The sequence below is a fragment of the Salvia miltiorrhiza genome, chromosome 1, assembly GCF_028751815.1.
Source record: "Salvia miltiorrhiza cultivar Shanhuang (shh) chromosome 1, IMPLAD_Smil_shh, whole genome shotgun sequence".
Classification (NCBI taxonomy): domain Eukaryota; kingdom Viridiplantae; phylum Streptophyta; class Magnoliopsida; order Lamiales; family Lamiaceae; genus Salvia; species Salvia miltiorrhiza.
Window position 1 is genome coordinate 50,947,418 of NC_080387.1, and position 23,645 is coordinate 50,971,062.

Sequence of the window (23,645 nt, forward strand, 5' to 3'; positions counted from 1 at the left end):
TTTTATTCTGTTAAGTCACCACTCACCAAACAAAACTACTCTATAACATTCAACCTAAGAATTTCACGAGGTTACTCATCATTCCAAATTTTGTATAATGAGATAATTTTTTAAAAACGTAAAAAAGGGGGTTGTTACGTTAGGGACGAGATCCAATGTCCCACAATCTTATGTGTGTCACTGTGTCCCATTCTTATATCTATTATTTTAAAAATATTTTTTATAAAAATAAAATTTATTATAATATCATGAATTATATTTAATATTTATTTCAAAAAAATTAATTTTTTAAAAAAGTATATACCATCACTTTGAATTTATCAACCTATTATTAGCTAATAAAAGTTAAATTAAATGATAAAAATAATTATATACCCTAAATTGATGGAATAAACCCTAATTAATAATCACAAAATTAACCTAAAGCATATAAAATTGAAATTGACGAAAATATATATAAGAAATTAAACAGAATTGAAAGTGGGACACAAAGTGAGACATAAAGTGTGGTACACTGAATCTCATTCCTGTTATGTAACCACGTTAGGCATTTCTTTAGAATATCGAAGTGGCTTGGGAAAATGGGGCGTATGAATTCATATGGTAAAAAGGTGCTCGACTAAGTTTATAAGTTGTTCAAAATAGTTTATAAGTTTTTTAAAAAAATATTTGGAAAAATATATTCATAAACAGTTTGTAAGTAGTTTTTTAAAAATAAGTTATCTATTTTAATTTATTTTTTTAATAATTTTATATACAATAATTATTTTACAAGTATTATTCAACTATTTTTATCATATACCTTTTCAATTTCATCATTCTTCACTCTAAAGTTATCGTGAAAAAAGTAAACTGATTTACTAAAGAAAAGTGGTCTCTCTTCAACAAACTGAAAAAAGAGGAGAAATGAAAAAATATTATAGAAAACCATGAACAGTCAAACGCACAAGGAGATAATGTAGATACTCTCCAATTACACATCAAATGCAAATTTCATGTTTCTTAACTAACTCTCTCCTAGCACAAGTAAAGCACACGAGATAGTAACACGATGCACATTCCAACCCACCATAGTCATACTCATCCATATCACAAATATTACATCTTTTCTTGATAGTGACGCAATTGAATGTGAGAGGGTGGTTAGGGTGAATACCCTCCAACACAAATCGGCGCCCAAATTTGATGTTTCTATACCAACCAGCTGATGTAGTCTTGAGGCAAAAGAGGTGGAAAGAAAGATCGCATTGGCGACAGTGATACATCCACTTCTTGGGATGCAATTCTTCTTCACAAAAATCACAGAAGAAATCGGAGGGATGGTCGAGAGAGGCATCAAATGTGAGGCGCAATGAATGGGTAGTGTCCCACTCATGCTTTCTTATGCTCTTGGGCAGCATAGCACATTTCAGTTCCAGCGCAAAATCACAGTCATCGCTGCTGCTGCAGCAATAGGCAGTACAATTGGAAAGTATACTTCCACAGACGCAGATCTTGGTTTTGCCACCTGATGATATTCTAGTTAAGATTAGTGGTTTGTGATGATGAGGGTGAGATACATGTCTGATAGTTTTCGGTAGAGACGCACACTTGACATCGATCTTCATCTTGCACCCTTCACACTCATACACCCGTCCATTTGTGAGGATGTTACAAAGCTCACACGTGAAGAGACTAGAATCCATATCCGTGAATCCTGAGCTTGAATAGAGAGTGAATCTATGGTTTTTATCATGTGTTTTTGGGCAGTCACCATATAAGTCAAGAGAAGAAGAAGAAGAAGATGATGATGATAAAGTGTTGGGTAAGAAGTAGCAAATGGAGTGGACAAAGTATTTGCAAGCAGCAGCAACAGAGCACTCATAATATGGAGGAGAAGTTATGGGTGTTACGCACACGTCGCATATCTTCACTTCACCATCATTTTCTGCTTCATCTTCATCTTCCTCTTCTTCTGCAACCAAACTCAAAGGATGCTTGTGATAATTGAACAAAAATGAAAACTTTGCAGTGGTCTCCGCCATATTCACAACTGTCGGCATGTCTTTTACGTCTAGGATCATGCTAACACCTTTTTCTCTCATCACAAAAGGTGTGATTAACTCTTTGGATATGTCATGCGCATATACAGGGAACTCAATCACATCGGAACCATCACTTTTATTTTCTTCGTCTCTGAATTATCAAATAGGAAATTATATGTTAGTAACTTGTAATAATTTTCCAACTTAAAAAAAAGATATAAAGAGCATTTCTACATGAGAACTTAGAATTCATGAACAAACACCTAAAATACATGAACACGGGATGAATAAATCATTGTAACACGTGAATAAGCAATTAGTGAATAACTTACAAGTCTGAGTCTAGTTTTGTGGTAGCACACTTGAGATGGGCAAAGAATCTACAATCACCACAGAAATACAACCAACATGTCATATCAAAATCCTTATCACAGACATCACACTTGTATCGAAATTCATTATATCGATGCTCCGCCGGAAAAGAGAATGCCAAGGCAAGCTGGTGGTGATGGCGGTGGTGGCGATCTACGGGGAGAGTGAGGGGCAACGACGCGCAACTCTTGTGAACCCAAAACTCACAAGTGCTGCAAATGTAGGCCATATCCACATCTTGAGCGCCACAACCATCGCAATAAAATGTAAATGCAGGCTTCCTCATCAGTGTCAAAGGGTGATGAGGGTGACTTGGGTGTTTTAGCTCTTTTTTTTCCTCTATCAATGCATCAATGCCCAGTTTTTCACACATTAAGTCGATGTCAAACCCACAAATTGAACAATGGTATCCAAGAACCATACCAAAATCACGACGACAAATATCACAATTATAATACCCTTTACCGAAATTATGGTAATCAAATAGGTCAAGAGAATGATGAGGGTGTTTATGGTGTGAAATTTGATTTGGTAATTCTCCACATTTAGTGTGGAGAATAATCCTATTGCTACAATTTTGTTGATGCATGCAAATATATGCCGACTCTAAATTAGTCACGGGATCACCACACCCATAACAATTTGGAGTATCCTTAACACTCACATTATCTGTGAAAATCAAAGGATGCTCATGGTAGAATTTGGTGATAACCTTCTTCTCCATAACTAAATCTCAAGAGAATATATATCACAAAACTAAAGAAAACATAATGCCAAAATAAATATCATGATATAAATGCAAATTACATGCATGATCAATCTATGCACGTTCCAAAACATATTTACATATAAGTAAGTATATGTGAATAAAAGAGCAAAAATAAGATGGAGTTGTGATGATGCTCCAAAAAAAGAGAAAATAAAATAAAAAGCTCCTCAAAAAAGATAGAGTTGTGATGATGTGAGAATTGTGCAAACAATTATACGTAGGATGTGATGATGATCACCATGATCACCACCACTATATATACTTAAAGTAAATATACCTTTGATTCACATGAAAGCAAAGAACAATTAAAGCAATTGTTCTCGGAAAAATATTATGTGCAAGTATATTTCTGTTAACTTTACTAAAATGCACAAACATTTACTCAACTGAATAGCAGTATGAACCACATGAGATCTTTTATTCCACTATTGGAGTTTCATTCTATGTCCCACTTTTAATTTTTTGTATATTTGTATTTAGGATTAATTGTCAGCCAATACACAAAATATATCTGAATTTTGGTTTTTAACTAATACTCTCGTTCCGAAAGAGTGCAATTTTTTTTTTTATCATTTTGGGACGTCTCACAAGAGTGTGCATTTTTCTTTTTAGACATTACCACCATATAACACTATAATAAAGTGGGTTTCATCCATGTACAACATACGCACCTAACATTTATTAAAACATGTATCACCAAAAGTGATGCAGACTCTTATAAGGGACATATCGAGGGAGTACTATTTTTCTGGTTAATTAATACTCCCTCCGTTCATGAAAGAACTTCTTTGGAGGGAGTGACACTAATTTTAAGAAAATGTTGTTAAGCATATTGAGAGTGGTAAAAATGTGTTGTAATTAATATTGAGAGTGATGAAAAGTAAGAGTAAATGGAGTATTATAAATGGTAGGGTATAGTCCAAAACTTGGTAAGAAGTTTTTTTGTGGACATCTCAAAAAGAAAAGTAAACAATTCTTTCATAGACGAAGGGAGTACATAAAATTTAATCATTTTTCTTCAACAGTTTTAATATATCATGTTTTAATGTAATTTTAAGAAATTAACTAGGGTTCACCAATTTAGTTAGGGTTTATAATTATTTTTTTTATATTTACATTTCAGTAATGAATTAATAATTAAAAGTTAGTCATGTTATTTTTTTTCTTTGTTTCAATTCTACTGATGAATATTAGCTCAGATTTATTATATAATGATAAAATTACTTTGTAATAAATAATTTTGAATAATTAAAATTAATAGTAGAACATGATGGAACATAATAAATTATCACACAAAAAGATCCCATCTGATACTAAACATGTATTTTGATAAACATAGTTTTCATACTTCAATTCCACATGATTTATTGTCATTTTCTCTCGTATTTTACTTGTGAATGCGTGTTTGTACCCTAGTGTTGAGATTTATGAAGATTTGATGCTTGGTCGTAGATTTAGTGTGATTTCAGGAAAATCAAAGAATAATTGGGGAAATGTGAAAGCATGGAATTAAAGTACGGTTCGATACGAATCTGTAAGCGCAAACGGTGGTCAAATCGGAGCTCGCACGAGGAAGAACGAAGTCAAGCAAGTCGGCAGCGCAAAGAGCAACAAGGCCCACGGTCCCGGTAGCAGACGCAGGCCACTGCTCCAAAATCGCCTAGACTGCACCCGTGGTCATGGCCGCAGCCGCAGTCATGACCGCGCGTGGGCCTCTGCAACAGCTCCCCCATGGTTCTTTGCCACGGTCACGGCAATGACCGCGGGAATAAGGTGGAAATTGGCATTTTGTGGGCCCTAGACGGGATTTTTGAGCTCCAGTACACCATTTACACTTTCATTTTGGAAGGAAAATGGGGGAGGATCCACCATTCTTCAACCCACAAAACCTCTCCAAACCCTAACCTCCATTTTTCTCCTTCAACCCCATCATTTTCTTCTACCATTTTCTCTCTTTCACATATTATAAAAACACAAAAATCAAAGAAAGAATACTCATAACGTACTTAATTAATCACTTTTATTAAAATACGTATCACCCTCTTCTAGAATTGTTTTTACAGCACGGGGGAATTATAATGTATATTCAATAAACAAATGTTCCGTGAATTGAAACAAAGCAAAGTATTTTTTAAAGCGAAAGCAATAACTTCTTTAGTCTTGGGAACGTATTTAATTAATTTGTTAATTTTTTACAAGAACCATAACAAATGTTCGAATTGTGGAAGTTCAGTACTCTTAAACCGCACAGACTATTTCTCCATTCATCACAGCACATTTAGAAATAGGCCAGATTGTATTTCATAATTGAAATAGACTGCGCAATTTCAAATAAAAAATGATGGCGTTTATTACGTCGAGGAATCCACGTGTCATTTATGTTGTCAATTGTGTTTTTCGATAACTGGAAAATCACTCCCAAACTAAAATTATACTCCCTCCGTCCATGAAAGAACTTACTAGGAGGGAGTTGCACGAGTTTTAAGAAAAAATATTGTTAAGTGTTGTTGGGTATCTTCGCCTAGCCGAAGGTTCACCTCTTGGTTCCCGACCGTCCTGCCGCCTTCACACGGCACTCTAGTGCCAAGGTCCACAGTCTGATTCTTCCTCTTTGACTTCTTGTTCTGCTCCTTCTTCCTCTTCACCTCCAGCTTCTTCTTCTACCTGCGTGTACCTGCAAAACACCAGAAACACAGCAAGTTAACAGTTCAAAGAGGGAAACAAAAGAAAACAGAAAAAGAAGAAAGTCCAGAGAAGATTCAAGGTGGGAAAAAGTGTCCCAGGGACACAGGTGGCTCAGATTTTTCCCACTTAAGGCAACAACCCCTCCAGCAGCTCAATGATCAAGGCTCAGGGGAACAGGGAGAACTAATCGGCACTCAAGTCTCGCTTTGCACAGCCACCAAAATCCACAGTGTATCACCAAACAGGAATCCAAAGGTCAGGAATCCGGCGATACACGCAATCAATTGGAGCGAGGTTCACACACACAGTCACCAATCAGGAAACCACGAACAGGAATCCGACGACTCTTCAGGAAGGAATAGCAGAGCCTTCCGGTCAAACAGTGTGTCAAACTTACCACAATAGAAAGCAATGCAGCGGGGATTAATAGAGGTCGAGCAAAAGACAGGTGGGAAGACAAAAAAGGGGGCAGCCATTAATTGGGGGGAGAGATCGAGGGATCAGCAGATCAGAGGTCGGGGGAGAGGAAGGGTCTCGGGGGGGAGAGAGGTGAGAGTGGCGGAGGATGAGAGAGAGTGAAAAAGGGTGAGACTGATTTGGACTTAGGGTAAATGAGGGTGAGGGATTTTGGGCTTGGGTTTGGGCTGGGGAATTAATGATATTGGGCCAACACTCCACATTCCACCTTTGGCACAATGATCATTAAGTCACCAGGGAAGGGCCAGCCATTGAATTCTGCTTATCATCACTGCCATTTTTACTATCATCCTATCACAAAGACAAGACAATAGAGGGTGAGAAAAATATTATGCATATTTAACTCAATCTCAACAACAGAGACCAACCCAAGGGAAATCACCATTTCTCAAACCCAAAGGGTTATCATTGAAGACTCAACAGACCACACACACATGCAGAGGAGAGAGACAGACACAGAACAGAGCAGAGCACACACATGCGACGACAGAGAAGAACAGAGCTCAACGACAGACCAGAGAACAGACACAAAGCAAAGCAAAACAGAGCAGAGCACAGAAACAACAGGAAGCACATAAACGCAGGACAGAGCAGAGCAACAGACTCAACACAAAACATGGCACACACAAACAGAGCAGAGCTCAACACACAGAATTCACAAAGACGTAAAACAAACTCAGAGCAGAGCTTCAACAGACAGAGCTCTGTCACAACAGAGACACAAAAGGTCATCCAAACTCTTTCTTAGCCTTAAACAACCATTTGCATTCAACAATAGAGCAGTTATCCGGTCTTTCAACAAGAGCCCACACTACAAAAAATTGAAGTTTTAGCCACACATAATTTGTGACATATAATAATGTGTGACAGTTTACCTACACATAACTAAATATGTGTAGGTAAATTCATTAAATATTTTTAAAGAATTGGTGACATTTATTTATGTGTGGATAAAAATATTTAGTCATGTTTATCTTTTATTTTATATTTTAAAAATACTCTAAATCTCAAATTTGCTTACGTGGATGAATAACTTATATAATCTCTAGTTATTAGTAATACTCAAAATATTTCATTTTCCCACGTCCTTTTTTTTCGAGAACCATTTTCCCACATCCTTAACGTGAAATATTTCATTTACCCGCCCTATTTTGCGCCAAAAAATCCTTTAAAAAAATGAAGGAGGAGCGGTTTCGCGTAGAAGATGAGACCAGCCACCATGAAGTACTATCTAGCATCATACACACAAGCCCTAGAATCATCACTTCGAGCATATTGTCTCATCAAATTCACCCAGAACACACCAATCAAACCCGAAGCTAATCCCGCAAACCATCCCAAATTAGCAAATTCCCATTACATGAATCCCCTGTTCCACTAAAACCAAAAAAAACAATCCCCTGGGGAGAAAGTTCTAGCAGATTGGACATGAGAATGGAGCGACGAAGATGAAGATTTAGAATAAAATATTATGGAGAAATATTTTTAGGCAACTTAGGCGTTGGGAAAATGTTTGGAGGCGTATTCCGGTTATTGCGCAGCGCTAGAGGCAGTGGCGGCAACGGTGAAGCAGTCGTTGGCAGAGAAGGTAAATTGTTTTAAGATAACTTTTTTCCTTTTATGTCATTTAGAATTTTGAGGGTGAGATGTGGGGGTCAGTGTGGCTAAAGGGAATCGGGTATTGGAATGAATTTCACTGTAATTTATATTTGGATTGATTTTTTTGGAAGCAGATGGAATGGATAGTGAGAAAGCTAACACTATAAGGTCAAAACATTGAGTCACGGAGCAGCGTACAAGGAGTAAGATCAATGAGAGGTGATATTTTGTAGAAAAGAGATGTAAATATAAATTAGTAAGCCTTACTGCACGCTCCTGTTGGTATTGCAATCTCAGACTGTAAATCTTTCATTGAATAGAGAACTTGTCACTCAATTTCTTGTTAACGACAAGTTACTGACTTGATAAGCATCTAGGGATCAAATGTTGAAAATGGGGAGTGCAACTCGAGTTATTTTCTTAATACAATATTAGTATTTTCTATTTTGCAAAAAGATTAAATTTGTATATAAATTCTGAATTTCAGGAAAAGACAATCTTGAAGAAATTGAGGTTTCGTCTTAACTAGCCAACTCCTTATATTTTGATGCTCGGATTTCTCAAGGCTTCTCAATTTGAAACAAAGGTAAGGTATCCAATAAAATTTGTGAAATAATGTAGACTATGATGGAGATTATGACTTGATACTGTGAATTTTTCTTTCTATGTTTGTGTATGCTTAAATGTATGTGTATTTAAAATACCAGCTGCTAAGTATGCTTTGATTTTTCTAAATTTAGCTACACTGAATAAGAGGTTGCTTCTAATTTCTTCTGACATTTCAAAACATGTCATTTTCACTTCAGAACATACACATATACAATATGGAAAAGTATACGTTTCAAGCTTTGGTAAGTAACTTTTCAATTTCTTATATAAGCTTTTCAACATTAATGTGTTGATGATGATTCTTGGAAGTTAGACATAGGATACTTGCACTCTGATATGATTTATATGCATGTATGAGTGTTTATGCAATCTCTTTCATTGTTTGCTTCATGGATATGCATATTTATTAATTTGGTTTCTTTTACTTTCTTTTAGGCTGTTAGATGTCTATAAATCATAAATGGGTTGATACTTACTAATTCCTGATGCTCTTAATGTATTACATTAACTTCTTACTTATTTGTGGTCTATTTCTACTTAAGGTTGGATGATAGATAGATCAGTAAATAGTTTGACCAATTTTATACAATCTAACAATGAGTTTGCTAAATAAAGAACCGAAATATTAGTTAGATTTTACATTTCTTACTCTAGTAGATTCCATGTAGCGTGCTTTTATTGCATAGAGATGAAGCTTATGATCATTTAATTGCCAATAGGATTGATTCAGAGTTTTAGGAATGAATATATATGGTGTTGGGGGGAGGGGATAATATCATATTTAGTACCAATATATTCATAGAGAGGGTGAAAGAAATTAAAAGAGAAGAGATAGAAGAAGAAAGACAGAAAGAGAAATACAAGCAATGAAATTTAACAGAAATAAATGACTGAGTTTCTAGATCAATATTTCTCTCGTGACTAAGCTTTCCATTAAGAATAATGCATAGTGAAATCCGCTGCTAACATTCCCTTAATTTCCCCACTTTGCCTCTTTTATTTGCTTTTCAACTATAAATATTGAGTTGCATAATTAATGTTTTACTTTCTGGAGTGGTTATTCTTTGATGACATATTATTATTTTCTTAATTACATATTGAACAGATGTTGGGTTGCTATAATTTTAAAAAGTGAGAATGATTTATAGACAACTGGAGAAATTATGTTGTCTATTTTCTTGTACTTATTTGTTTGTATCTTATTATGTGTATTTTAATAATATTGTGTTTCTATGATCTTAACAGGAATAAATGATGGAGTTGTCGATATGAAGTTAACCAAAAGTGCTTGAAAGAGGAGTTCTGGGAGTTTGAAAGAAAATCAAAAGTGTTTGATCAATTGTATAATTATTTAGACATGTAGAGCTTTTTGTAGTTGTCATATAAATATTGTGTACTTTCACATTATTAAATATTATTAATGAAATAATTATTTTAAGTCTTGTTCTTTTTTAATGTGTTGTATTACATTTAATTTAGGATTTTTAAAATAAGCTAGAATCATATTATAATTTACTAATGTAAAATGTAATATGATATTAATATTATATATCAAATCAAAATTAAAATAATTATAATTTTTTTTAAAAAAATTACCTACACATAAATTATAGCATTTACCCACACATATAAATAGCCACGTATACATACATGTCAGCATCCACGTCATTTCCACCTCATCACTACATTTTACTAAAAACATTTTTAACCACACATAAAATATATATTTGGTGACATATACATGTGTAGGTAAATGTTTAGTGTTTTACCTACACATATATGTATGTGTGGGTAAAAACCTTTCTTCACAAAGTTTTACCCACATTTATTGATATTTGAATTATGTGTCAGTAAAAAGCAATATTCACACATAAACATATTTTTAGCCACACATTGATGTGTGGCTAAAACCCTTAATTTCTTGTAGTGCCAAGTTTTGTTATTATGTAGAGAGTTTATTTCAGAGTTTATAGCAGCAAGTAACTTATTAGGTTCAACATGCATATTGGATTGAGAATCCACCTCAAAAGCAAAAGTGGGGGGAGGAAACATAAACTCATACATGCTTTGATTAACAACATTCACATTCTCCACCTCACTTGGAGCAACATAAAGTGAGGATTCAGTCAAACATGGAAAGAAAAGTTCATTAAACACCACATCCCTGCTGATGCTAGTTTTAAACCCAGGGATAGACCAATCCCACAACCTATAGCAGTTGTTCATGATGACAAAAAGCTCAAACAGCTGCAAGCAGCAAAACTCAAGACAGCAGTCTCACAGACACCAACAAACAATAGTCAACAAGCAACAACCCAGGGCAGAGCTCAACTAGGCACACAAGAAGTCAGAGAAAAAACTTTCCAGAGCAGAAAAGCAAACAACAGCTCAGGGCTGCCGGTGAACCCTTGACTACTCTTGCTATCCAGGCTACTCGCACGAGGAGACCCACAGGGGAATCCAGACGAACTGGACCGTAAGCAAGAAAGTCCGAGCACAAAGGCTCTCCAGCTTGGAATGCTAGGGTTCACAAGGAGATGAGCAGAGAACACTCAGGAAAACACCAGAGCAAGAAAACCTCAGAGAAGAACAATAAGCGGAAGCACAAGGGGAGGATCGCAAGATACCATAACAGAGTGCACATACAACAGAGCAAAAAACCAACCCTAACACTAGGGAGTCTTCAAGTTCAAGCCAATTTACCAGAGCTGGATTCCCAGGTAGGGGAAAGTCCAGGCTTACCACAATCCTTGCTCGTCGGGAGCGAATCGGCGCAGCCCAGAGGGCGGCGGGGTGAAGGAGGTGCGGTCGGAGAGTGCCCCGGCTAGGTCACCGTGGCTCTGATACCACTGTTGGGTATCTTCGCCTAGCCGGAGGTTCACCTCTTGGTTCCCGACCGTCCTGCCGCCTTCACACGGCACTCTAGTGCCAAGGTCCACAGTCTGATTCTTCCTCTTCGACTTCTTGTTCTGCTCCTTCTTCCTCTTCACCTCCAGCTTCTTCTTCTACCTGCGTGTACCTGCAAAACACCAGAAACACAGCAAGTTAACAGTTCAAAGAGGGAAACAAAAAAAAATAGAAAAAGAAGAAAGTCCAGAGAAGATTCAAGGTGGGAAAAAGTGTCCCAGGGACACAGGTGGCTCAGATTTTTTCCACTTAAGGCAACAACCCCTCCAGCAGCTCAATGATCAAGGCTCAGGGGAACAGGGAGAACTAATCGGCACTCAAGTCTCGCTTTGCACAGCCACCAAAATCCACAGTGTATCACCAAACAGGAATCCAAAGGTCAGGAATCCGGCGATACACGCAATCAATTAGAGCGAGGTTCACACACACAGTCACCAATCAGAAAACCACGAACATGAATCCAACGACTCTTCAGGAAGGAATAGCAGAGCCTTCCGGTCAAACAGTGTGTCAAACTTACCACAATAGAAAGCAATGCAGCGGGGATTAATAGAGGTCGAGCAAAAGACAGGTGGGAAGACAAAAAAGGGGGCAGCCATTAATTGGGGGGAGAGCTCGAGGGATCAGCAGATCAGAGGTCGGGGGAGAGGAAGGGTCTCGGGGGGGAGAGAGGTGAGAGTGGCGGAGGATGAGAGAGAGTGAAAAAGGGTGAGACTGATTTGGAATTAGGGTAAATGAGGGTGAGGGATTTTGGGCTTGGGTTTGGGCTGGGGAATTAATGATATTGGGCCAACACTCCACAAGTGTATTAAGAGTGGATAAAAGGTGATTGGGTGTATTGGGAGTGATGAAAATGTGTTATACTCCCTCCGTCCCACTATTCAAGTCTCATTTTCCTTTTTGGGTTGTCCTACCGATAATGTCCCGTTTCCTAAAAAGAAAATAATAAGGGGATGCTTAACATTAAATGAGCGAGATCACTAATTGTTCAACTAATAAACCCTTAATTAATTCATTTCCCCTATATTCTCTATCTCTCTCTCTATCTCTCTTTCTCTCGTCTCTCTCTCTGCGCCTGAGTCTCCACCGCCGTCGTCTGCTCGTCGACGGAGGAAGCCTTCTCCTCCACCTTCACCGCCCTAGCCGTCTTTTCCTCCACTTGCCTTTCCCTTGCTCGTCGTCGGAGGAAGCCTTTCTCCGCCCTCACCTTCTCCTCCGTCGCCTTCTCTCTGTTGGACGCCGGATCTGTCACTTCTCTCATCGGTGACCGCAGCGCCTCGCCGCTCGTTTTCCGGCGACCAGGGCTATGCCCTTCTCGTGCCTTCCATCTGCAAAGAGACTCTCGGCTCTCTCTCTCTCTTTCTCTCTCTCTCTGCGCCTCCACCATCACCTTCTCCTCCGTCGCCTTCTCTCTGCTGGATGCTGGATCTGTCACTTCGGCGCTCAGTGAAGCCACGACCGCCTCTCCCTTCACTCACAAATCCAGCACATAACCACCGCCTCTGATCTCTCCTAACCCTCTGCAAAACCATAACCCCTAATTTGGGTTGCAGATTTGGTTGGGGGAAATCGTTTGATTTCTGAGTTCGATTTGGGTGGGTTGCAGATTTATGAGCTCGATTTGGGTGGGAGCTCTTAGCTCCGTCAATAGACAGATTATAAATTATTGGAAGTAGTTTTCATAAATTTAATTAAGCTATTTATGATGATCTTATAAGTTCATTCATGGTAGGCTTGCCTATTCCTCGTGGTTTGCTTGTAAAGATGGTTGCAAATTTGGGTGGTGATTTACCGATTGGGTGGTGCAGGCGGTGGTGCGGTGGTGATTTACCGGCGGTGGTGCGGTGGTGATTTACCGGAGGTGATGCGGTGGTAATTTACAAGTGGGCAGAGAGAACCTTAATTAAACTAACATTAAGTTTTTTGAAGACACAATTTAACTCTTAATTGTAGTCTCCTTAATCTCCGTGCCGAAAAGAAATGGGACTTGAATAGCGGGACGGAGGGAGTAATTAATATTGAGAGTTGTGAAAAGTGAAAAGTAAGAGGATTATATGTGGTGGGGTATAGTCCAAAAATAGGTAGGAAGTTCTTTTGTGGACGTCCCAAAAAAAAAAGATAGGAAGTTCTTTCGTGGACGGAGGGAATATATCACGGAATTTGATTTATTGGATAATGTATTATTGATTATTAGGCATTTCGTTATTAGACTAAACACTAAAGTACTGAATATGAAATCATAGTAATTTGCTAAAGCAAAGAAACAAATACTAGTGTACGTTAGTTAAAGTAAAGGCAAATAATATTCCTTACTAAAAGCCAATGACATCTAGCTCAAATGACAAAATTGATGCACTCAGAGATTTTTTATTGTGAAAGGTCCACCTTTATATTGGTAGTGTTCCCATATTTGTAGTAAAAAGTTAGGCATAAATAAAGTAAATGAGGAGAGAGATAGATATAATAGATTATTTTCTTTTTTATTAGTTGGGACATTATAAATAGGACTTCCAAAATAAAAATTTGGAACGTTATTTGTACGGAGGGAGTATTATAATAAATTTTTGATTAGGAATTAGATTATTTTTTTTTGGAAAAATTATGATAATTAATGATATTGTAAGTAAAAAATGGGTCCACCATATAATAGAATAGATAAATATATTAATATATTGAATGTAATATAGTATAAGATAATGTCCATAAATAGAATAGAACTATTTTTATAGGGGTTATTAGCGCCTAAATACACCAATTTTGGGGCTAGTTTGGTTTTACACATGAACTTTAAAATGTGTAAAAAAATACATAAACTTTAATGTTGTAGCAATTTTATCACAAATTCAAATATTAGATATTTGAACTCCATAAAAATCTTACGATTTACGAGTTTAGAGATGTCTTATACGATGTCACAAATTCAATTTTTTTTCTCAAATTAAAGATGACGTGACAAGTCGAAATATACGTGTTTTCATCGGACGTTTTAAAAAATGACATTGTATAAGACATCTCTAAAAGATATCGTATAAGACATCTGTAAACCCGTAAATTGTAAGATTTTTAGAGTTTGAATATCTAATATTTGAATTTGTGATAAAAATTGCAACAACATTAAAGTTTATGTATTTTTTTACACATTTCAAAGTTTATGTGCAAAACCAAACTACCTCTAAAGTTGGTGTATTTAAGAGCTAATAACCCTTTTTATAAATATCACTGAAAAAATTATGATTATTTTTTGTGGGCGAGGACAATGTATATGGCTTCGCTAAGATTTTCAAAGACAACGAAATAAAGATGGTGGGCTTACCCACCCTGCAGTCGCATAAAAGCCCAGCCCATTGAGGCTCGTTTCCTAGTATGGGCCACCAAAATTATCACTTATTTGTAGAATATAAAAAGTGAAAAAAAGAAGGAAATGATAAGCATAATTCAAATAAATTTTTCGTTTGTAGTATGTGTAATTCAATTTGGTGCCTATTGTTTCCCCGATCCTTTAATCACATTTACGTGTGTGGTGAAAACCCAAATTCTTGTAGTGACCTCAAGAAACTCTTGGCCTTCAATTCGTTGTTATGGACTACATGCCCATTTGGTGCGACAAGCTTCCCGTATTCCCTCAAGAAGTTGAAACTATATCATACCAAGCTCCCTTCAGGTTCTACAATTGAAAGAGGATTCCTTCAGTGGGAAACATTTGAAGGCCAATTCTCAAATCTCAACTTCTTGCTGATTCGAAAGTGTTGATCTAGAATTCTGGATGACAAACAACACAGCACCTTGTTCTTCGCTTTCTACCAAGGTTGAGGGAGATTCCATTGAGCATAGGAGACATACCAACACTTGAATCAATTTCTTTGGACTATTGTAGTGTCTCAGTGGTGGAATCAGCTCAAAGAATAAAGGAGGAGCAAGAAGAACTCGGCAATGAAGGCCTTCAACTTCAAGTTGAATAACAAGTCTATAGTAGATCAAGCATTTTTTAGGTAATTAACAATTCAACTTTTCTTTCTTTCTTCCTTTGTTAAGAGGGTATGCATTTAAAAAATTTATTCTTAGTCACCTCTGAAAACATCACACAATTTCATCAACAAAGATTGGATTCACTTATTAAATCAACCTACGCAGGAGCAAGAATATCGAACATGGTTTTTTGCTGTTAGAGGAATTGACTGCTAAGGTTGGGTTTCAGCTGCTGATCCAGTTTGTGACATTCTTTCGGTATTTTGCTTTTGATTCAGATGTGGGATGGTGATTGGTTTGGAGATTGGATTGTCCGTTTTTTGGTGATCCTTGGTGATGTTGTATTGGTTGGGGTGCGGTGGTATTGGTTGGGGTTTTTTCTTTTGCCCTATCCAATGTTTTTCCACCTCTGTTCTGTACAGTTGGTACCTCTGGTACCTGGTGTTCTGTTCTGTTTTTTATTAATTGAAATTTGCTTTTTCCGATCAAAAAAAAAAAAAAAATGCACCAAAAATATTAAAGGGTAAATATCATGAAAATCCCTAAAGTATACCCGCTTTATCAAAAATACCTTAAAACTTTCAAAATGTTCTCAAAAACCCCAAACTATCAAGTTTTTTATCAAATATATTCCACATCTATTTTTCGGTCACCAAAAACGTGATGTGTCTCGCCGGATGTTACAATGTAATTTATATTCTATTTTTTTTAAATACAATGACAAAAAAGACATCGTTTCGTACCATATCATTTTAAAAAAATTCACTATGAAATTTAAAATTCACTCCTATCGTGTTTGAAATTCACGCTAATAACTTTGGACTCGTTTGCTTCATTTGGACTCTAGCGAGTTTGCTTCATTTAGACTCCGGCGAACTCGGCCACCACCTGAGAGAGAGAGAGAGAGGGGTTTGGATTCAAAACGACGTCGTTTTACTCCTAACTAAACGACGTCGTTTTGATTCACCGCCGATGACGCCATGTCACTTTTCAGGTCACTTAAAAATACCATGTCAACATTCAATTTGGGGATTTTTGAAAATCATGGAAAAATTATTCGAGTGTTTAAGTTCATGGAAAATTTGATAAAAAAAAAATAGTTCATGGAAAGTTTGGAAATCGCACCAAAGTTCATGACTTTTGAATGTTTCCTGTAAAATTACCAACTTTTGATTTTGTTCAATTTTTCCAAAAAAAAAAATGCATATAAATACACGAACATTTGGTTTCTCCTTCATTTTTCACTTGACTTTTATATTTTCTATATAGTTTTTTAATTGATGATGTAGGATTGAGATTCATGATCATATCACTATGCTGCAATATTTTTGGTAAATTGTTCATATTATCACTCTTAATTTATTCATTTTTTTTCAGTTGACTCTTAATTTATTGGATCCTTTAAAATATGAGGGAATTAAAGCCTAGCACGTTACCACTAGCGGGAGAAGTTAATATTCTAATCATAAAGAATTAATAATTCTGCACCATTTCAACTGCTGAATTTTATTTTATGCAATGCTTGTTTGTATTTTATTGGTAATACAATTAAACCCTCCGTCTCACGAATCTTGACACGTATTCATTTTTAGACCGTCCCACGAATCTTGACACGTTTCTAAATATAGTAACAATTAGCTAAACAATAAGAGTTTTTAATTACCTTTCTTTCTTCTACTTTATCATTTTATCACATTCTCTCTCATACTTTATCACTTTTATAATTTATTACCTACACACTTAAAACACTAATCTACAACTCCTTAATTCTCATACCGAAATCAAACGTGTCAAGATTCGTGAGACGGATGAAGTATTAATTCTTTCTCAGTATCTTGCTCATTTTTCGGCCGAACTTAATGTTGTAGTGGGCGTCTTAAATGATGTTAATCTCACTCATTTTGTTATTTTTGCACAGATGTTAAGAGGGCAATGATGATAATATGAATTCATGATGTTAAGAGGTTGTGTATGTTTCTGGGCCTCTTAACATCACTAATTCATATTGTTAAGAGGGCGATTTAATTGATGTTAACATCACCCATTAAAGGAAAAAAGAAAAGAAAAAAAATATAAGGAATCCCTTGAAAGCACAGAAACATACACTAAGGATGGAGTCTCATAAAAATCTCTCTGCAGAAATCTAGTAGAAAAATCTTAAGAGAGGAGAGATAATACTCATCTATTACCATAAGGCTACGTTTATTTTGATGGATAAATTTCTCTATGGAAAATGATTTATAACAAAAATTTATGCCTTTAAATGTCTCCTTTCTATTCCCACATTTACACAAAAGAAAAGAGAAGTTTGCTATTTTTTCTTTCTTATTTTCACTTCAAAGATGAATATTGTTAATTATCATTAAAAAGATTGCAAAATTAAAACTAGTATATGGCACTAATATGGCGAATCACCCACACCCAAGCTCATCTAACCTTGTTGAGCTTCTTATTCTACCCTGTAAGCAAGGAAACAAGAAGATCAAGTCATCCAATATCCCTCATATTAAAAATAAAAAATAAAAAATAAAATAACCAACATCTAAACATGGAATATTGTTAATATAAAAGTAATACTCCCTCAGTCCCAAACGAAATGTCCTGTTTTCCTTTTTGGGCTGTCCCAAACGAAATGTCCTGTTTCCTTTTTTGGCAATACACTCTCTCTCTACACTTTATATTTAAATAATTTCCACCAACCCACTTTATCTACTTTATACACATTTCTTAATCTACGTGTCGAAAAGAAATAGGCCATTTCGTTTGGGACGGAGGGAGTATTTTACAAGAGATCGACAGAAAACTATGTTTGTTGCTCTTGTTCCCCTTCGACAAACTACAAAAAAGATATTTGATCATCTATCAATGAATAAGTCTTTTCTTTCAATAAAATCATCAATCCACTTGAGCCGGATTAAAACAAACCCTTCAATTTTAATAATAGAACATCAACTTGTGAAGCTGGCCTTTAATGTTTGACTTAATTTGTTATTAATGTTGTCATTGTCTTCCAAGGTCACTAGATTCGAAAAACGCAGCTGTAGATGGCCTTTTGAATTAATCTATATTAGTTGAGAATTAACAAGTCGTACATTTTTAACAATTTTAAACTATATGGGGTATAAGTTGTGTGAGATCTCCAACACCGGATGGAATACTATGTCCCACAATTTATTATGTCTAACTACTTTGCAAAATTAAGCCAAAAACTCATAGTTGTAATGCAGATAATATGACTAAACAATATCATATGGCAGACTTGAGAAGAAGATGAGTACTCAAATATTAATCCACTTATATATGGAAACCGCTTAACATTAATCTCGTATTACACAACCATGAAGCCCATCCAAGTCCTACACTGGTGTCGGGAGACGTTTCATTACTACGTCGTCTTCACCAACTCCATCTTTTTCATCTTAGGTAACGATTTTCATACAATCTTGCAAAATTAATATCTACTCATTTTTATCACATATTATACATGTATATATATATATATATATATATATATATATATATATATATATATATATATATATATATAGGGCTATACAGAAAACTCTCCTTAGACAATAAAATAAGAACCAATCAGGACCATAGATCTTTCATATTTTACGGTCCTGATTTTATGTTTTAATAATGACCGAATTCGTGGACTGTGTATATATAATTCATATGCTATTAACGTTTATGGGCAAAATTGGCATTTTAGTTTTGACCTTCCATCTTCAATCATGCGGGTTCCGATATTGTAACATTCCTTATGGAAAAAAAAGATTTACTATAATTACACAAGATTATCGGAACAGACCCAAGATCATTGAGAACCAAATTTAATATGCCATCAAATCATTCTAATTAATTTGAAACCTAACAGACCCAAGTGCATACTTCATTTACCTATACCACATAATTCATATTAATTATAGAGTGGATTTTTAAAATGGCCACTTTCATATTGTAAAATTAAAAATTGTCCACTAAGATAAAAATATTAAAAAATGGCCACTGTTACCAAAATACCCTTCCACATTAAAAATTAAAAAAATGTCCACTTTACATCACCCCTTTAAAAAATCCCGCAATTCACAACCAGTGTGAATTCACAACCAAAATTTTTTGGTTGTGAATTCACACTGGTTGTGAATTGAGAATTCACAACTAGTCAAATTCACAACCAGAATTTTTTGTTTGTGAATTCACAACTAGTCGAATTCACAGCCAAAATTTAATTCACAACCAGTCGAATTCACAATCAAAATTTAATTCACAACTAGAATTTTTTGGTTGTGAATTCACAACAAACAAATTCACAACCAAAATTTAATTCACAACCAAATTTATGTTGGTTGTGAATTCACAATCAGTCGAATTTACAACCTGAATTTAATTCACAACTAGAATTTATTTTGATTGTGAATTCAAGTAGTTGTGAATTTGAGTTTTTAAAGTTTGAATTCACAACTAAAAATAGAATTTATTTTGATTGTGAATTCGAGTTTTAGTTGTTAATTAATAGATCTGGTTGTGAATTCAAGAATATTAAGTTGTGACTTAATAGATGTGGTCGTGAATTCAAAAACATTAAGCTGTTGTGAATTCATAAATTTGGTTGTGAATTTAAGAACATTAAAAAAATAATTATACAGCTCAATCAAAAAATTGTTGTACAACAACTCAATCTACCATCAAAATACATCAATTCCTCTAAACCTCCAAACTGTTGCAAAATACCATCAAATTGTTGTGATTTTAAATGATTCAAAATTTAAAACCTCCAAACCAGATGTTGATGGTTTCTAATTCAAAATTCTAAACTCAAAATCAAACATTATACATCAAATCTCTGAACCAGACGTTACTGATTTTTAATTCAAACTTTTAATCCTCAAAATCAAACATTGTGAAGCACACCTCCAAACCACACGGTGCTGGTTTCTAATTCAAAAGGTTAAACCACAGGGTGATGGTCTTGGTACTACCCAACAGCGCCAATTCTTCACTCACCAATCCATCTGCCTCCAAGATCACCGTATCCCTCAGATTACCTGAATCCCCATTCTCCAATTCAGAGTCAACAAGCACAGAGCGCGTAAACCTCCGTCTCCCATCGGTCCTCACTGCCGCCAAACGAATAGGCTCCTCTTTCACTTCAATCTCCATCATCTCCACCTCACTCTCCCCTCCCAAAAACCCCAAATTAACCACAGCTTTATCCACATTCAACGCATGACCACCATTAACAACAAATTCATCTTTCAAACTCACACCATCCTCAAATTTAACTGATACTGTAGAATCGCCCTCAATTTTAGCCGCACAAGCAGTTCTATCCACACTTGTACTCTTCAACCTCTTATTCCTCGTATACACCGCGAAACCATTCGCCTCACTCGGCCTCACCCTGCGCACATAGCAGTGATCCATCCAACCCGAACCGTTCGATTCGGGTCGGTTCGGATCTCCTGACCCGATTCCTGGTTCAATCTTAATCAATTAACAAATCTGCAACCAGAAGAGGTGGCTGCAATTCGGAATCGTGCGCAGCTTCTCTCCCCGCTGGAATTCGTTCAAGCAAACCGCGCAATCGCGAGATTGAGATTGAGATTTCGCGGCGTTGTCGGAGGAGGAGGAGGCTTCGCTCCCGAACTTGAAGATCGGGATGGATCTGATGGCGGCCTCGTTGAGGCCGCGGTTCTCGAACGGCGGGAAATAGGCAGCAGCAGGAGAAGCGGGTGTTCCTCCGCTGCGCGCCGCCGCGAGAAGGAGAAGCGACGCAGCTGGTCGATGCGGTGTTTCTCGTCGGCCACCGCAGGAGAGAGAGAGAGAGAGAGAGAGATGATGGAGAGAATGACGTGTGAAAGAGGGAGGGTGGGTGACCATTTTTTAATTTTTTATGTTAAGGGTAAAATTGTACTTTTACATCAAATCTGGCCAAATTTTAAAGTTTTTATCTTAGTGGACAAATTTTAATTTTACAATATGAAAGTGGCCATATTTATATATTAACTCTTAATTATATTCGCACTTCATTTACATATTTTGCATAATTTATACTGTATGTCCATAGTTCGTTGATAAATTATACGTGAAATCAATATCATGATAAATTATACGTGAAATCAGGATAAATGTACATAAATAAAACATTAAAGCTTAGGATGAATTATACGTGAAATGAGGATGAATCATGGAAGTTCATTCCAAAAAAGCGAAAACAATAAAAGCATGAATTATAAGTAAAATTAGGATGAATTATACGTTTCAGTTGCATATGTCGATAATTCATACCAATACAATAGTATATGAAATACACACGGTAATTTGATTATATCAGGCATTACGAAGCATAAAATCATTAACTAATAACTATATAAAAAAATCATAAATTATAATATACATGAAAATCCATGAAAATTAAATAATTCATAAATAATTCATACACATATAATTCGTACAGTTCATAATTCATACAGTATATTTAAATATACTTCCCTAATAATTCATACACATATAATTCACTGGCACATATAATTCATAATTAATGAATATTTAATTCGTGCTTGTTCATACTATTTCACAAATGAAATAAATAATTCGTAATAGTTCATCTAAAAAAAATATATGATTTAATGCGTAAATCCACGTAAATTCATAATACCTATGAATTCATGAAGGGTTATAATTCTATGAAAAAAAAAATAGATTAACCACCAATTACTTTAATGAATAATAAGAACACCATCAACGAAATAATACGTTCATAAATTTAAATAATAAAAAAAAAACACTACTACTAAACATGAATTCTCCATGAAAATATTAAACAAACAAATTTATTGAATCCGTGTACAACATAAAGTAAAAAATAGGAAAAAGAAAAAAAAAAAAAAAAAAACACATGATCAACATGAATCCCTAAAATCAAGGAATAATTAATTACATTTAAACTCAAATTACCATCCTATCCTATTACAAAATGGCGTGTATTATATGCCTTATATTTAGGATTAATCCAGGCCATCAAAGTATACAAATCTAAGGGATAATATTGGTTCCTATTTTAAAGTCTAAAAAGTATTTTTATTTTAGCCTCCCCATATATATATATATATATATATATATATATATATATATATATATATATATATAATATTGATCATGTGCTACACAATTAACACAGGACTCATATTGAGCTACAAGTTGGTGGAGAAGACATTTATGAGCATCTTGATCACACGTCTCAACGACGTATGGGAGGAATTTGACCTCCGAAGAGCTGTGATAGTCGTGAATTTGCAAGAAGGAACAGGCGCAATCCTCGTACCATTTTTCGCTTATGTAGCTGACGTTCATACCGGCCGCTTCCTCATGGTGTTTTTCTCCACCACAGTCTGCATCATCGTGAGTAGTTATAATCAAAAGATACTGCCTATATAGTAATTACATTTAAATACACGAAACTTTCACCTAATTTTGGTTTTAAACATGAACTAATTTTTTATTCCAAATACACGAATTTTCAACTGTTCTGATTTTTCAAACTATCGTCATTTTCCGGCGAATTAAAGCCATTGCAACTACCTGAAGTGGCATAGACATTCAACTATGTCATTTATTACCTTGCTTGTTTAAGTCATGTTGGCATTTCAAGCGTCCTCGTTAGCATATATTAACAGTCATGTGAAAAATCAGAAAAGCTGAAAGTTCATGTACAAAAATGAAATGTATAATTTTGGGTGCAGGGACTGTTACTCAACTCCCTAGCAGCTGCAAATGACGATAGTGGGCAGCTTGAGTTGCGGTTATTCTACCCTGCGTTGGGGCTAATGGCTTTGGCGCAAGCGGCACAGACAGCAACGCTGCAAGCGTTTCTTGACGACCAGCTTAGGCCGATGGATCTCGACGAGGATCTAAGACAACGACGTTCCGAATTCTGGTGGATTCTGGTCTCCTTTTTGGCTGCCATTTTCGCTCAGTTTGGGCCTTTAACGGGATTTCACTTGAGGATACTCGCAATAGTACTTATCGCTGTGATGGGAGTGATGGGATTTCAGAGCCATCGCTAACAGAAAAGTCGAGTATCCACAAACTACAGAGCCTCACATTCCATGGTTGAGGTACTTAATCAAAGACGCAATTGTGCTTAAAATATACCAACTTCCACCCAATTTTAGTTTTGCATATGAAATAAAACATTTACCCTTAGATACAGAAACTTTGAGTTGTTTTGA

At 35.8% G+C, this 23,645-nt stretch overlaps 2 protein-coding genes and 1 long non-coding RNA gene across 3 annotated transcripts; 2 read left to right on the top strand and 1 right to left on the bottom strand.

The window, feature by feature from the left end:
- Nucleotides 1-945: 945 nt before the first annotated feature.
- LOC130990981 (uncharacterized) lies at nt 946-3,372 on the bottom strand. Its single transcript, XM_057915191.1, has 2 exons — nt 2,357-3,372; nt 946-2,175 (listed from the first exon to the last, which is right to left on the bottom strand). Exons 1-2 carry the CDS (start codon nt 3,118-3,120, stop codon nt 981-983), a joined length of 1,959 nt encoding a protein of 652 aa, XP_057771174.1. The 5' UTR covers nt 3,121-3,372; the 3' UTR covers nt 946-980.
- A 4,018-nt stretch (nt 3,373-7,390) lies between these two features.
- On the top strand, nt 7,391-9,973 carry LOC130990987 (uncharacterized). The gene is made up of 5 exons (XR_009091004.1): nt 7,391-7,915; nt 8,061-8,145; nt 8,414-8,512; nt 8,733-8,777; nt 9,781-9,973. It is a non-coding gene; the product is annotated as an uncharacterized LOC130990987 (long non-coding RNA).
- Nucleotides 9,974-18,647: 8,674 nt separating this feature from the next.
- Nucleotides 18,648-23,480, top strand: LOC131009566 (protein NRT1/ PTR FAMILY 5.1-like). The gene is made up of 3 exons (XM_057936981.1): nt 18,648-18,831; nt 22,595-22,815; nt 23,157-23,480. Exons 1-3 carry the CDS (start codon nt 18,747-18,749, stop codon nt 23,478-23,480), a joined length of 630 nt encoding a protein of 209 aa, XP_057792964.1. The 5' UTR covers nt 18,648-18,746.
- Nucleotides 23,481-23,645: the final 165 nt, after the last annotated feature.

Coding starts and splice junctions, on each gene's coding strand:
- LOC130990981 (XM_057915191.1), bottom strand. CDS start 3,120: ATGGAGAAGAAGGTTATCACCAAATTCTACCATGAGCATCCTTTGATT. Junction 2,176..2,356: donor ACAAAACTAGACTCAGACTT/GTAAGTTATTCA, acceptor TTGATAATTCAG/AGACGAAGAAAATAAAAGTG.
- LOC131009566 (XM_057936981.1), top strand. CDS start 18,747: ATGAAGCCCATCCAAGTCCTACACTGGTGTCGGGAGACGTTTCATTAC. Junction 18,832..22,594: donor CTCCATCTTTTTCATCTTAG/GTAACGATTTTC, acceptor CAATTAACACAG/GACTCATATTGAGCTACAAG. Junction 22,816..23,156: donor CCACCACAGTCTGCATCATC/GTGAGTAGTTAT, acceptor TTTTGGGTGCAG/GGACTGTTACTCAACTCCCT.